Genomic DNA, 13,794 nt, shown 5'->3' on the forward strand with positions numbered 1-13,794 from the left:
ATTTCTCTTATATCCCGTTTTGGTTCCACAACATATTTCTTATGACCACTTTCAAAAATTGAGTTTTCTTTTTTTTTTTTTTTTTTAAAGTTGGCAGTTTAAAAAAAAAAAAAAATTCATTTATTTATTTTTGGCTGTGTTGGGTCTTCGTTTCTGTGCAAGGGCTTTCTCTAGTTGCGGCAAGCGGGGGCCACTCTTCATCGTGGTGCACGGGCCTCTCACTATCGCGGCCTCTCTTGTTGCGGAGCACAGGCTCCAGACGCGCGGGCTCAGTAGTTGTGGCTCACAGGCCTAGTTGCTCCGCGACATGTGGGATCTTCCCAGACCAGGGCTCGAACCCGTGTCCCCTGCATTAGCAGGCAGATTCTCAACCACTGCGCCACCAGGGAAGCCCCAAATTGAGTTTTCAGTTGAGGTGATTAAGAATTTTGTATTTTCTAGACAATAATCTTTGCCTTTCTCCCTTCGAATTCTCCAAATTCTTTCTCTGCATCTTTCTTTTATTTTCTGAGGGTTTTTGGAGGGTTTTTTTTGTTTTTTATTTTTGTTTTTAGCTTAGAAAGATTTGCTGGAGAAACTTTATTAAAGCAGATAATTTTTGTCTTGGGGAAGGGAGTAAGATCAGAGGCATTTTTCTAAAAGCTACAAATGTCAAAAGAACTAGCATGAAGAATGGTTAGAAGTATGAGTGAGAAAGAAAGGTTACACTTTTACTTTGTGCAATTTCAGATGGCAAATAAAAGGTTTGTTTGAGTTTTCCCAAAGGTCTAGCTAAAGTCAAAATAAGGAAACATAAGTTTTTGCCCCATGATTCTGTTCCCTCACTTGGAAAAAAGTAAAATGTCATTTTTTTCTCAAAAAGGTCTACAATGAAGAGAGGATAAGCACTATTTAGACTATGGTAAAAAGTATGTTCCATGATATTATGGCGTTGCCCTTGTGGGGCAGAAGTAGCAAATGCTCATAAAAATGTTCTAACTTAGCACATCCTGCACAACGTGGGTTGGATTCTGTTTTAAATGAATCTAATGGGACATTAAAATTCTTACCTTGCCAGAAACATTTTTATAATGAGCATGACTGCTACAATGGACCACAAAAACATAAAATCCATGGTTTGCCTCTTTCATGGCATTTGGCAAGTTCACTACTATCTGCAAAGCAACGAACTTGAAGCTAAAAGAGGACCCAGAAAGACTGATTTTTCTGTGTGGCTTCTAAAATCATCTTAGTCACACTTAATTCTTTAATACTCAATCAGAAGTAGTTACTGTACTGGTTTCTGGAGATGAGAATGAATAAGATAGTCTTTGAGGATAGTCAGCAAAAGGGAGAGAGATACATAACAAAGCAAGGAGCACGTGCTATCATAATTATATATCAAGGACAATGGGGGCACAGATGGAAAGTTTTTAAATTCAGGATGCTCCTGGGACTGCGGAGAAAGCCATAGAGGGCATGTGATGGGAGCCGCATTATAGTAGGTGTGGCCACGCATGAGCAAAAGCCTGCGGGGATGAAAAGATACATGGAGTAATCAGGAAGTGATGGGGCAGCGATGAAGAAATATTATGTGGAGAAGGGACCTCTTCCCTCACACCTTATGAACTAGTGTGAGAAATTAAAGAGTGAGGGAAGGAACAAGAGAATGGAAATGACTCTAGAACACACAATAATCATGCCATTCAGTGACTTCTCTGTAGGATGCTAAATGTTTTACTACTCATTAGCTTATTCAGTTTTATTTGGTACAACTCAATAAAGTAGATATTATTCCCATTTTACATATGAAGAAACTCAAGTTTAGTAAGGATACTTAACTTTTGGAAGACATACTGCTAGGAGGGGTAGACTTAGAATTTGAACTTAGATGTTTCCTAGTCTTCTCATATCAAAGTTTTTGGGGGGAGGGGGCAGGTAAAGTACCCCTAAAGTGCTGTAGGGGTTCAGGGATGAGCCAAGACAAGCAGGCAGTGATGCAGAGATGGCATCGTGGAACAGTAGCCTCTGGCTCAGATAAACTAGAGAAGTGTGTGGGATCTAGAGCAGAAGCTGTACATGGCGCCCCTGTTGGGCAAGGTCTACAGTGCTAGGCTGAGGAATTTGTACCTTCCTGCTTTACCTCCTCTGCTGTGATTTCAACCTGTGACTTCATCATTTTTTAGTTTATTGCTATGTCTTGACCATTACCAATTGTTTTGTCCACAGACTCCTGATTGAATAATTGGTTTTCCCCTACCTCAATTAGGAGTTTGTAGAATGTAAACTTTTTCTATTCTATGTCTATAAAAAACAAGAAAAAATTACATATTGATTTATCTAGTTTAAAAAAGATCAAGAAAAATAAAATTTGATTTTCCATCATTTTAGTTCTCTATGTAAACTTTTCTTTATATTGGAGTGGCTAATTAGGAGTATAAAATAATCAAATTAGCCTTTCCATGCTATCTGGAATGTTCTTCCTGTTTCTCTCTCCAGAAAGTTAAAAAAGTAACCATTTTCAACACCCAGAGCATTTGGAGAGCATTTAGCGTCCCTCCTCTCCCCCATCCCTCTCCTCTGAAGTGCCCACGGCTGGGGTCCTGTTCTTTAATCTTCTGGGTAGCCAAGCTGGAGCTACTGAGGCAGAAAAGTTAGGTCGGATCCGGGAAGCTGAGCTGCTGACTCCTTTTCAGAATGTTCAGGGAAGAGAGAGCCCCAAATAAGGAGCTAAGGGTGAGGCTCTGCTCTTTGACTTCCCTAATCTACAGGATAAAATTACAATTCATTCATACAAATCACTGTGGCCTAATTTATATTTTTTATCATAAACCTTACTAATCATACGACAACGTCTAATCAGCCATATTTCTCGTCAGAGAAAGTAATAACATACTAAAAACAGTTTACTCCAGTCCTTCTGCTTTTGTAATAGGTATTTCGTTTCATCTCAACGACATCTGCTTATGTTCTATAAACATGTGTGAAGGCTAGAATAAGGAACAAATCATTAAAAGAACTTTTGTTTTAGGGAAATGTCAGCTTAAAAACAGTAACATAAAACATGCTTCCGACTGCTTCACTACTGGCCTGAGTAAATGATGTTACCTGTGTTGATCCTGTGAAGGCCACTTTGTCTACATCCATGTGAGAAGAAATGGCCGCCCCTGCAGTAGGCCCGTAACCGGGGACAATATTCACTACTCCAGGAGGAAACCCTGCCTGAAAGATAACAAGTAAAATAGTTAGAACAGAACTGATCATTTAATTCTACAGAAAAAAGAGGAGAGTATGGGATCAAAGCTGCCTCTTTATGCTAATCTTATGAGTTTCTCTACAAAGAAAGATTCATGTAGGTGGTTTTATTATTATTATTCTTATTTCATTGTTTAGCCCACTTAAAATAACCTCAAGGGCTGCATTACTGAGGGACTATTTCTCCTCAGAGTAAGTCCATCTTTGACTTTCATGGATCATTGCTCCAATGATGGCTGTCTCAAATTTTATAATAGTAACTCAAAAAGATAGTGTGTGTAAAAGTGGTTGGTAAATTACTCACAAAGAAGGAAAACAATGTGTTTATTATCCATTCAGCAAAAATAAGAAGCTAAAGGGATCTTAACATTTTTAGTTTCTACCTGTTGATTGATCAGGGCATACCAACTAGGTTGCAAATTCCTATCAGCATTATTTAATCAGAAAAATATTAGGTTAAAAATGGTCATCCCATTCATGATCAAGCTTCACAGATTGATTCCAATCCCAATTAAAGAATTATCAAGTATAGAGCAGTGTGGCAACTGAAACAACACATTGAAATTTCATGTTATTTGCATCAAAATGTCTCATTTTGACATCTCTTTTGCCTACTTTTAATTTGAAGTGAAGAATATTTTTAAGATATGGATTCAGATTTCCTGAATTTTAAATTTCTAGGGACTAAAGCTTATTTTTAAAATATTGGTATGATGTAAAGGACAATAACTTGTCTGCAAGAAAAAATATATTAAAACAATCTAGATAGTTGATGAAAATAAATTTTATGCGCTCTTTTGTCAGTTTTTGAGCAGGAAGGTAAATGCAGAGAAAACCGTAATAGAAAAGAGAATATAAAGGTATTCCCTCATGGGTGAATGAGTTTAGAAATAATGTAGCCCAATACCACAAGCAAGCATATTAGCTCAGAAGCCTCCAACCTTCAGATAGACTAGTTTAAACAAATTTGTAGAATTTCCAGGCTGTTAGTTGCAGTTATATAGCAACTTACAGGTCAACATTTGAAAGAAAATCATAGCAATTTCAACATGAACTTGCATTCATGGGTGTTGGGCAAAAGAAATAAAAGAAGTGATCATAAGGTGGCAGTTGGACATGAAGCTTTTGGTCTGGCTTCCTGTCCTGCTTTGGGCAGAGGTTCATTTGGTTTGACTGCCAAAAGTCCCTGCCAGCAGCTATGCTTAATGCATCCCCACTGGACAGGAGCCATTGGCAGATAATGTAGTTTACAGTAGCAACAAATGAAGTCTTCCTACTGTAAATCAGGACTACTGAGTTCTTGCACATACTTTTTTTTTTTTAAAGATATTTGAAATACAACTTTATTCGGATTCTAAACGAAAAGAAATGGGAATGACAGTAACAAACAAGATTCCACCTCTCAGTATCGTGATGTGACTGTAGCAGTCTTATATTTGAAACTCAAGGAGGAAACAACTGTGTTCCAAAACAGCTAAATATGCAGGTCGAAAAAATAAAGGGTTTTTTTTTTAACTGCCACATTCACTCCATAGCCCATCCATCTCCTTCAGCATCCAAAGATTAAACACATTTTGATTTAGGAAACGTACCTCTTTTATTAAAGATGCCATGTGAAGAGCAGTCAGAGGGGTTTGCTCTGCTGGTTTCACAACCACTGTGTTTCCGCAGCTGAGGGCAGGCCCTATCTTCCAAATGAGCATGACCAATGGGAAATTCCACTAGAAAGCAATATATAACAATAGATTCTTTGTATTGCTGAAAGCCACATTTGCTAATCTAACTTCCACATTATACACTCCCTGTAGATGTTAAACAAGAATTGTAGTAGTTTTGTTTAATCATCTGGTATATTCTAATTAAGTTCATTGCTCAAAGCAACTCATAAATGCTAAAAATAAAAAGAAAAACCTCCAAATAAACTAGATACAGGAAGAGAGCAGGAGAAAGTCATAAAATTTTATCAAGTGCTGTTATTTTGAGTTCTTTTTCTACCAGAAAAAAAAATCACTGCATGGTTTAGAAATCAAGCCTTACTATTAAATATACTGTAAGTTACCTGTAAGGGTTTAAAAAGTGTAATTATTCCTCCCTCCCTATAGGGCTTTAAATGTAACCATTTACCCAATAATAATATTTAGTAGTATTTAATTCCAAGACAAATATCTTGCTAAAGACAAAGAAGTCTAGGGTCTGGAGGCTGACAGCTTGGTTCACATCTCAGCTCAATCGCTGAGCAGTCATGTGAATTCAGACAAGTTATATGCACTTTGTGTATGATTTCATCGTCTATAAGTGCTGAAAACAGTCCTCTCTACTTCAGAAGGTTGTCCTGAGGATTCATAGAGAAAGTGGGCCAAATGTTTAATGCAGTGAATTGTTCATCACAGGCATACAGTAAATATTAACAGTTCTTAGTATTCAGGATTATGTAGTTTTTATGGGTTTTATTGGGGTTTTTGAACTAATGAGCAATTTCATTCAAAATGTTAATATGTGTACATTTCAATCTCATTGGAGCAGAAGATAAGTCATTGCCACTTCCTCATCTAAGAACATCAGGACATTTTATCATCTTTTTGTTTGGCCTTTTTGGCCTTTCTGAATATGTCAGTCAAAGTGAAATCATTGATAGTCTCCTATTTGTTGGACATAAAAGGAAATCTTCATCTGCTTAAAATGGTTCTTTCTCAAAGAGGAATGTGGAGTATCAAAGCCTCTTATCTGAAGGTAGGATATATTCCATACTGTGCTCCAAATGCCTCTGGCACAGTTTCTTCCATTTAGTTAAGAAATTTCATTCAATTTGAACACTCTGGTTGCTCCTCTTCTCTATGTTGAGAAGTCCCAATGAGGAATATTGATAGAAAGTGTTGGAGAGTGGTCGGCCATACTACACTTCACTGAAATGCTTGGCGTCTTGCACGATGACCACTTTGCTATGTACATGTAAAGCATGGGTCTTAAACAGAGTGCACAATACATCTTTTTAAAAACAAACCATAGAGTAAAAGGTTAAGGTTTGGTGATGCTGTATATGGAAACACACTCAAGAGATATGCCAGAATATAGATAGGTTTCTGGACTACTGGTTCGTATCCAAAGGGTACAGCCACAGAGAGACCCAAGTTCAACAATTACTATATTTGCTCCACATTTAGCAAATATCTAAGCATTCATTTGTGCCCAAGAAATCTTCATTAACAAATGAAATAGAATTAGAACTCACTTTTTTTTGACTGAAAATTATATGAGAACAACTTACAGGAATGATTTGGCCACACACACCAATAGGCTCATTTCTTGTATAAGTAAAAAAGTTTCCATCTGAAAAATAAAACACACAATCATTTATAGACAAATATGCTTGATATTCACAGAATGGTGGTTTGGGGCTGATGTGAGAGGAAGGTATAGACAATAATTTTAAAAAAAGAAAGAGAGAACATATCTCTGCCTATTTACAAAATGAAAAACTGAGCCCTCAAATAGTAATTTGAAATGAGAGGAACCATAAACCTGAGTTAGGTCAAAGCAAAGATGCACAATTGGAAAAGATCTGAACAATATTTATTCTATCTCTGATCCTATAGGAGGGCTACTTTCTAAATCATACTTGTTCTCAGTTTCCTTTCTTTCATGATAAAGGAAATAAAAGGTGTGTAACTAAGAAAGAAACTGTTAGAGTTCTGTTTCTGACAGCTCTGAGTTCTACCAGTAATTTTTTAAGTGCATAATATAATTTAAAAAATAGTAAAATTAAAATATAGTAGAATTAAAAAATATCTCCCTGTGAGTGACAAGCCTTTCCTACTAGCTTGTTCTAAAAAGTCCTCTTCTTTTTGCCTACCAAACAATAAAAGCAAGCTCTCTTATTCTATGAAAAAAAATGCCAGATGTAAAGGACATTTCCATCTGGATTTGATTGATTCATATGCCTCAAAGTTTGATGTGGTCATCCTGAGGTTGCACTGTGCTTTGTGTTCGTTCTAGTTCCCACAAAAGCTTCCTGGCTATCATAGCAAGAAGGCTACTTATCAAGATCTATTTGTACTTTAAATGGTTTCTCCCATTTTATCAAAGGGTAAAGTAAAAGTTTCTGAAATAGCCACAGTTCTTGGTCCCATCATGGTCTCACTCTCCCCTTTCCACTTCCTGGCTCTCACTTCTGACCAGCGGGATGCTCCAGTTAGATTGGAAATGCACTTCAGGGCCAGTCCTGGAGGGTGTTGTATTTCCATAGTCAATACGTTTATATGAATTAAATTCTACTTGTAATGTTTTCCAACTCGATGCCTTTTCATATTCCTATCCCATTATGTGCATACTCTATTAAAATACTAAAATGCATACACATTCACTCACACAAATTCTTAAGCTATAAACACAGACCCTTCTTTTTTTGAAACTATTTGAAACAAATCAATGTGAATTAGTTTGTTTAATTAGTCTGCTCTAACTATACTGAGTTAGACCAGGCACAGATGACCATAGCTGACTCATACTGGAACATACAAAGAGGCTTAAATAATTACATTATAGAAAGGGTATAAATGTCACCATTGGAATAAAACCCAAATAAATAATTTCAGAGGCCAGCTCTGAAAAGTTTGAGTCCTTAGAGAGACAACTGCTTAAATCAGTAATTGTGGGCATACGAATGTTCTTACTTTAATATTTTCTAAAGTATCTATAGTGTTATTTTCTGCATAATTATGTTGAAACAATTTTAGAACGCATATGATGAATCTTAGCAGAACGTCCAGGTTCAGAACTGCATTGTCTCAAAGTCAAGAAGAAAATAATTCTGCCCTACTTGGTTGACATCTTTAAAAGGGAGAGTTTGGAATTTTTCATCTCTACAATAATCTCCTCACCCCTACCGTCACCCATGGTGGTTTCCCAAAGCTACTTACCAATGGGTATTGTGCGGCCCTGGATCTTGTCAGCCCAGCCTGCACAGTAGCGTAATGTTTTTATACAGCCTCCTAAATCCATCAGATATGCATTGGAAAATAGTTTTCCACCATTCATTGACTCCATTGTCTGAAAAAGAGATCACACCCCAAATCTAAACTTCCACAGAAATTTTAGATTAAAAAAATAGTCAATATTTTGAGTAATCGTGTGCTAGAGAATTTTGAAAACACTAAAAGAAATCCTGTAAGCAATCTTTTGTAACCTCCTCTTTTTAAAAAGGAGACTAAAAAAAGAGTTAAAAGGACTTGCTTAAGATCATACTTGCTTAAGGACATAGCAAGATCTTGGTAGAAAAGGTAGTGAGATTCTGGTTTCTAAACCCTGGTGCCCTTCTATCTCATTCTGAACGTCCCCCAGTGAACCAACTTTCTAGGAGCTGGTCACAATCTGATATACACACAGCTTGTGAGAGTGGCACTTAGTCCTCTTAGATCAGAGTTCCAACAAGATTTCACTTATTGTATGATACAACTGTGGGTGACAATTTACTGTCAGTGACCATTAATAATGCCTCAATAATCATTTTTAATTTTTACATCCCATCTGGATATTCACACAAACTTAAGTAACCCCTGGATTTTTTTTTAATCCATGAGTTTTCTTCAACAAAATTTTAAATTGTGAAACTCTGAGTTTTGTCACTAATATCAAAATTATTGTTTGAATGGTCAGGCTGTAAAGTTCAACATTTTCTAGTCTAGTGCCCTAATGGTTTTAGGATGACCTAGCTCTCCTTTTCCTCCTTTTCTTAAGCAGAACTGTAAAGACTTTGGGGCGTAATGTTCTGCTGGGGCAGGAGTGTACATGTGATAAACTCTTAAATCAGTTCCTTATCTGTTGTACAGTCTTCTCTCTCTGCATTATATTGTATGCTACCTCAAAACTTAATCAAACATGATTTTTGTATGCTTACTCTTTTTTCCCCCCTTACGGTCTTTTGCTGACAGAGGCAGTCAACATTCTGTAATTCACAGATCGGATAAATTAGGGAAGGCAAGTTTTAACAAATTCTGCTTTCTTCCTGCAGGATGTTTTGATTACTGTTGTTGTATTGCGTATAACTTCTAATTCCGTATTTTTACATACTTTGAATTATGCTGAATCTTTGATTGGATAATAGATGGCCCTTTGATTAACTATAATTGCTAATGTTGATTTTAAAAAACATAAGCCTTTTTGTTGCCGCCAGTTAAGATTCTAAAGGTAGTAAAAACTTACTCTGAAATCTGATGTTGCTGTTGCTTTGTGTTAAATTGGCTTCTCCAGGAAAAAACAAGGAAACACCTCCCCCACCCATTTTATGTGCTGATTCATATAACTGCTGAAATGTGTTTTAAAAAGCAGTATACATAAAAATAACATTTTTATAAACACATGAATGGATTTTTCTTTATTATTCGCTCTTTCACCTATAAAAAGAACATAATTTATTCAAGACCATTGTGAACATGTACATTTCAGAAAAGGAAAAAGTGGCCATTTATTAACTGTCTTGGTGGGCTAGATTATGGAGAAATAAGATTTATTTTAAAGAAATATCCTGGGCACCTTTAACAAACTCCATGAGATTTTTTCACTCAAGGAGTTCAGTGGTCAAGTAAGTTCAAGAAAACCGGTATATTATTCTAGGATCTTCATGCTGCATGTGACCTTATTTTATAAAGGCTCAGAAATTCTACAGTAAAGGAAAGAAACTTGTTTAATTTGATTTAACTCAGGGTCTGCCCTGGTGGCGCAGTGGTTAAGACTCCACGCTCCCATTGCAGGGGGCCTGCGTTTGATCCCTGGTCAGGGAACTAGATCCCACATGCATGCCACAACTAAGGAGCCCGCCTGCCACAACTAAGACCCAGTGCAACTAACTAACTAACTAAATAAATAAATAAATAAAGCAAAAAAACCCAGTGTTTAGACTGTAGACTCTATTCTGGGAGTAGACATTAACATAATCTAAAACCAGAGTGCAGATTACTTACTATCTGAGAATAAGCTCAATGGTACCATTCATATACAAGAGCTGGTAGAAGTCTTTTTGTTTTATTTGTAGAGAGTATATAGTGAACACTAAAATCAAAACAACTCACCAATCCGAACAACGAATGCTTTCTAGAGATTTTGAGTTCTGCGCAGTTTGGTTAATACTCACTGCCAGGAGCAGACGATCTCTTTCGATTAAATCAGCCAACTTGTTTATTAGCCGTCCTCTCTCTGAAGCATCCATAGTACGCCATGGAGAGCCAATCTGAAAAGACTGTCTTGCGGCCTTTACTGCTTTGTCAACATCCTCCTGCAAGTCAAAGAATTCAATTCGTGGGCTAAATGTATTAGCAAATCCAGTGGCAATAACCCTATAAAATACACTAAAACTCCTCATAAGCTGTGTCTTCATCAGCTCAATTCCAGCATACTGTACAAACTCAACTACCATATATTGGAATTATACCTGCTGCCTACTCTTTGGAATGATGAGTACCACACACATAGCACATGCTTGACTTCCTAGAAGAGAAATATTATATTTTAATAGTTCCTATCATTGGCGTGCTTACCATATATCAGATAATGTTCTAATTGCTTTACACCTATTAACTCATTTAATTCTCAATAATTTTATGAGACAGATACGTTCCCCATTTTACAGATGAAGAAACTGATGCAAAGAGAAAGGGAAGATTTGCCCAAGGTCAATAGCTGAAAGTGGCTGAACTGTGTTTTAAAAGGAGCCCAGCTGACTGTAGAGTCTTTGCTCTTCACCACTACATTTTACTGCTTTGGTGATTGGTTTGTCAAAAGTTCCAGGGAAAGCTCAAGATCTAAAATAGTGAATATCTTCTTGGATCTCTGGTGACTTTATGGGCTGTGTATTCTCATGAAGAACCTACTGAAGGGTGAATAAGAACTATGTTTTGCTGTTGAAGAGTAAACATTATAAACATGTGCTCATTCCTCTTGTTCAGAGGGAAAAAGGCACAGAGGCAGCGGGTCTGGTATAGAGAAAGGGCGGTATATTACAACCTCTCATTTCCCAACTAGGTACAAAGAGTTCCTTTCAATCCCTAACTAGGTAAAGAAGTCAGTTTCTTATTATTAAGGCACTGCTTAAAATTACATTAATTCAAGCAAAAGTCAAATAATTGAGTAATTTCACACTCAGTCTTCTTGCCTTCACTCATGTGTCCTCACTCACACTCTTTTTTCTGAACTGGTTTATTCCTCCTGTTCTTTCCTAGTCTGCCTCAGTTAAATACTTTGCCTGGCCACTCATTCCCATAGATCTTTGTTCAGATCCCATTTGAGCGCCTATAGAATACATCTACTACAAAAATCACTACCTCTTCCATTACTACTCTATTTGTCTTTTTTCCTTCCTCCATCAAATCAGTTGCAAACACTTTAAAGGCATAGATTTTCCCAATCTTCTTTTGCTTATCAGTCTGGTCACTACATGGAGCTATATAAGCTCCACAAATCATGGTACCTCTTAGGCCAGTGGGTTGTCTTTTGTGCAGGAGCCATAGTTTCCTTAAAGAATCTGAAGGGAAAATTGTCCTAAATTTTTTTAAGTTGCTCAAATTAAGCTGAACCCATTCAACGATGATACCTTCCCCTTTGGGAGGCATGGATCTCAGATTAATATTCCCTGCCTTTGATTATATTCAGTCAAGAAGTCCCAAACTGGGAATTCCCTGGTGGTCCAGTGGTTAGGACTCCACACTTCCACTGCAGGGACACGGGTTTGATCCCTGGTCAGAGAACAAAGATCCCACATAGCGCCACCAAAAAAAAAAAGGCGTCCCAAACTTACAAGTCTGCATATTAAAATACAAGAAAAGTAAATTATTTTTACGTTATTTATCACCACACTAAGATGATCTTGGGCCAGGGGGATATTTTACAAGTATAATTTGGTCCGATTAAGTGATAATATTATCACAATACAGACTACAAGCAAACATTCTTTCACTGTAACCATCATACACTTGTGTATCTTTTCCTTTTTAAAAAAAATTTTTAATTTAATTTAATTTTTTTTTTATACAGCAGGTTCTTATTAGTCACTTGTGTATCTTACTGTCTAACTTTTGAGAGAATAGTGATTATATACAATAAAATACATGTATTCTTACTCTCCCTTCCTGAGAAATATATATTCAGTCATATTTTGGGCATTCAGTTAATCACATTGATTGCTTATATTTGGACATTGTTTTATGCCATAGGTTCTCACCTTTTCCAAATTATATTGGAAGAGCACTGTTGAAAAAAATTAAAAAGCAAACCACAAGAATCTGAAATTGCCAGCATGATCTGTGGATACCACAGCTTATAAAATACATGCTGCTCTGTGTTTGCAAAGGTCTGTGTGACACAGCTTTCATTTGGACCCTTCTGCTTAGTGTTCCATCATCAGCCTTAGCCAAATATGGTTTATCATAGGCATCCTGGCCTCTCAAAGGGATATGGAATAATTGGCTTCAAGACAAGTAACTCTGCCATATGGAAAGTATGTTCCTGGAGAATGCTGCTATAAATAAAGATGTGTTTGTGGTTATATCCTTTGGATCATACTCCTCCTTTTCTCATATATTTTATCTTGCTGGCACAGAAATAGAATAATGGTAGTTAACATATAGGTCTGGAACAAAACAACCCTGATCTGAATTCTGGTTCCTCACCTATTAGCTATGTAAGCTTTGAAGCATCCATCTATTCGTTCATCCATCTATCTAAAGATTTGCTAAACACTCTATTCTGTAGCATTCTTATCATCAGGCTGCTAACGATAAAGTAGTGAAGTAAAGAGACTGGCCTTTTGAAAATTCCAATTGTGTGGGAGAAACATACAACCAAATAATCACATCATTATTATAAACCATGAGAAATATTCTGAAGTGAACTATATTGTGATATGACTTCTCTCACCTTTGGTTTTCTTATCTTTAAAATAGGGATAATTGACCTCATGGAGTTGTGTTGAAGATTGAATAAGGTGACACTTGAAATACATTTTCTGTGACAGCCATTATGTTAAGTGTTCATTAAATGGTAGTAAGTGCTATTGGAATCAGAGCAGTCAAAACAACCTTAAAATAACTATCAGCAGTTGTAGTGTGTTTTAATCCTTCCTTTCAGTTTTCACTGCCCTGTATTATTTTAGGCTGTCGTTATCTCGTATTGTTGCTAGCCTTCCTAAGTCCATTTTCTTCTCTCCCCAAACTGTCTTGCCTATTGCTACCAGGCTAATCTTCCTCAAATAATTTGACCTTATCACTTTCCCTTTCCAATATTTGCAAATGCTCCCTTTGCCCACCGTCCTTAGGTCAGACTTCTCTTTCTGATTTTCAAAGCCTAGCATTTTGGGGCCCCACTTCACCTACTCAAACTTGTGCTCACATTTTTTTCTACTCTGTCTGGCCCAACTACTTCTCACCTTTGCTCCTATAATTCTCCTCGCCTAGAATGTTCTACCAGCACACCCCTTTCCTTTCAAAATCCTACATATTCTTTAAGACCCAGCTCAAATATCACAACCTACCTAAACCCTTGCCAGACTAATCCAGCTTGATAATAGCTACTAGT

The 13,794-nt window shown here is 36.8% G+C and overlaps 1 protein-coding gene across 1 annotated transcript in view; it reads right to left on the reverse strand.

Moving 5' to 3' along the window:
* The window catches only part of ALDH1A1 (aldehyde dehydrogenase 1 family member A1), a 54,499-nt gene that overhangs the window by 17,266 nt on the left and 23,439 nt on the right, over positions 1-13,794 (reverse strand). Inside the window, exons 3-7 of the mRNA XM_082401456.1 lie at positions 10,361-10,501; positions 8,151-8,280; positions 6,500-6,561; positions 4,827-4,955; positions 3,088-3,201 (exon numbers count right to left, since the gene is read on the reverse strand). Coding sequence (XP_082257582.1) covers positions 3,088-3,201; positions 4,827-4,955; positions 6,500-6,561; positions 8,151-8,280; positions 10,361-10,501 — 576 coding nt within the window. The remainder of the gene's footprint in view (positions 1-3,087; positions 3,202-4,826; positions 4,956-6,499; positions 6,562-8,150; positions 8,281-10,360; positions 10,502-13,794) is intronic.

This window comes from Balaenoptera borealis (genome assembly GCF_965194805.1).
Source record: "Balaenoptera borealis genome assembly, chromosome: 8".
Taxonomy (NCBI): domain Eukaryota; kingdom Metazoa; phylum Chordata; class Mammalia; order Artiodactyla; family Balaenopteridae; genus Balaenoptera; species Balaenoptera borealis.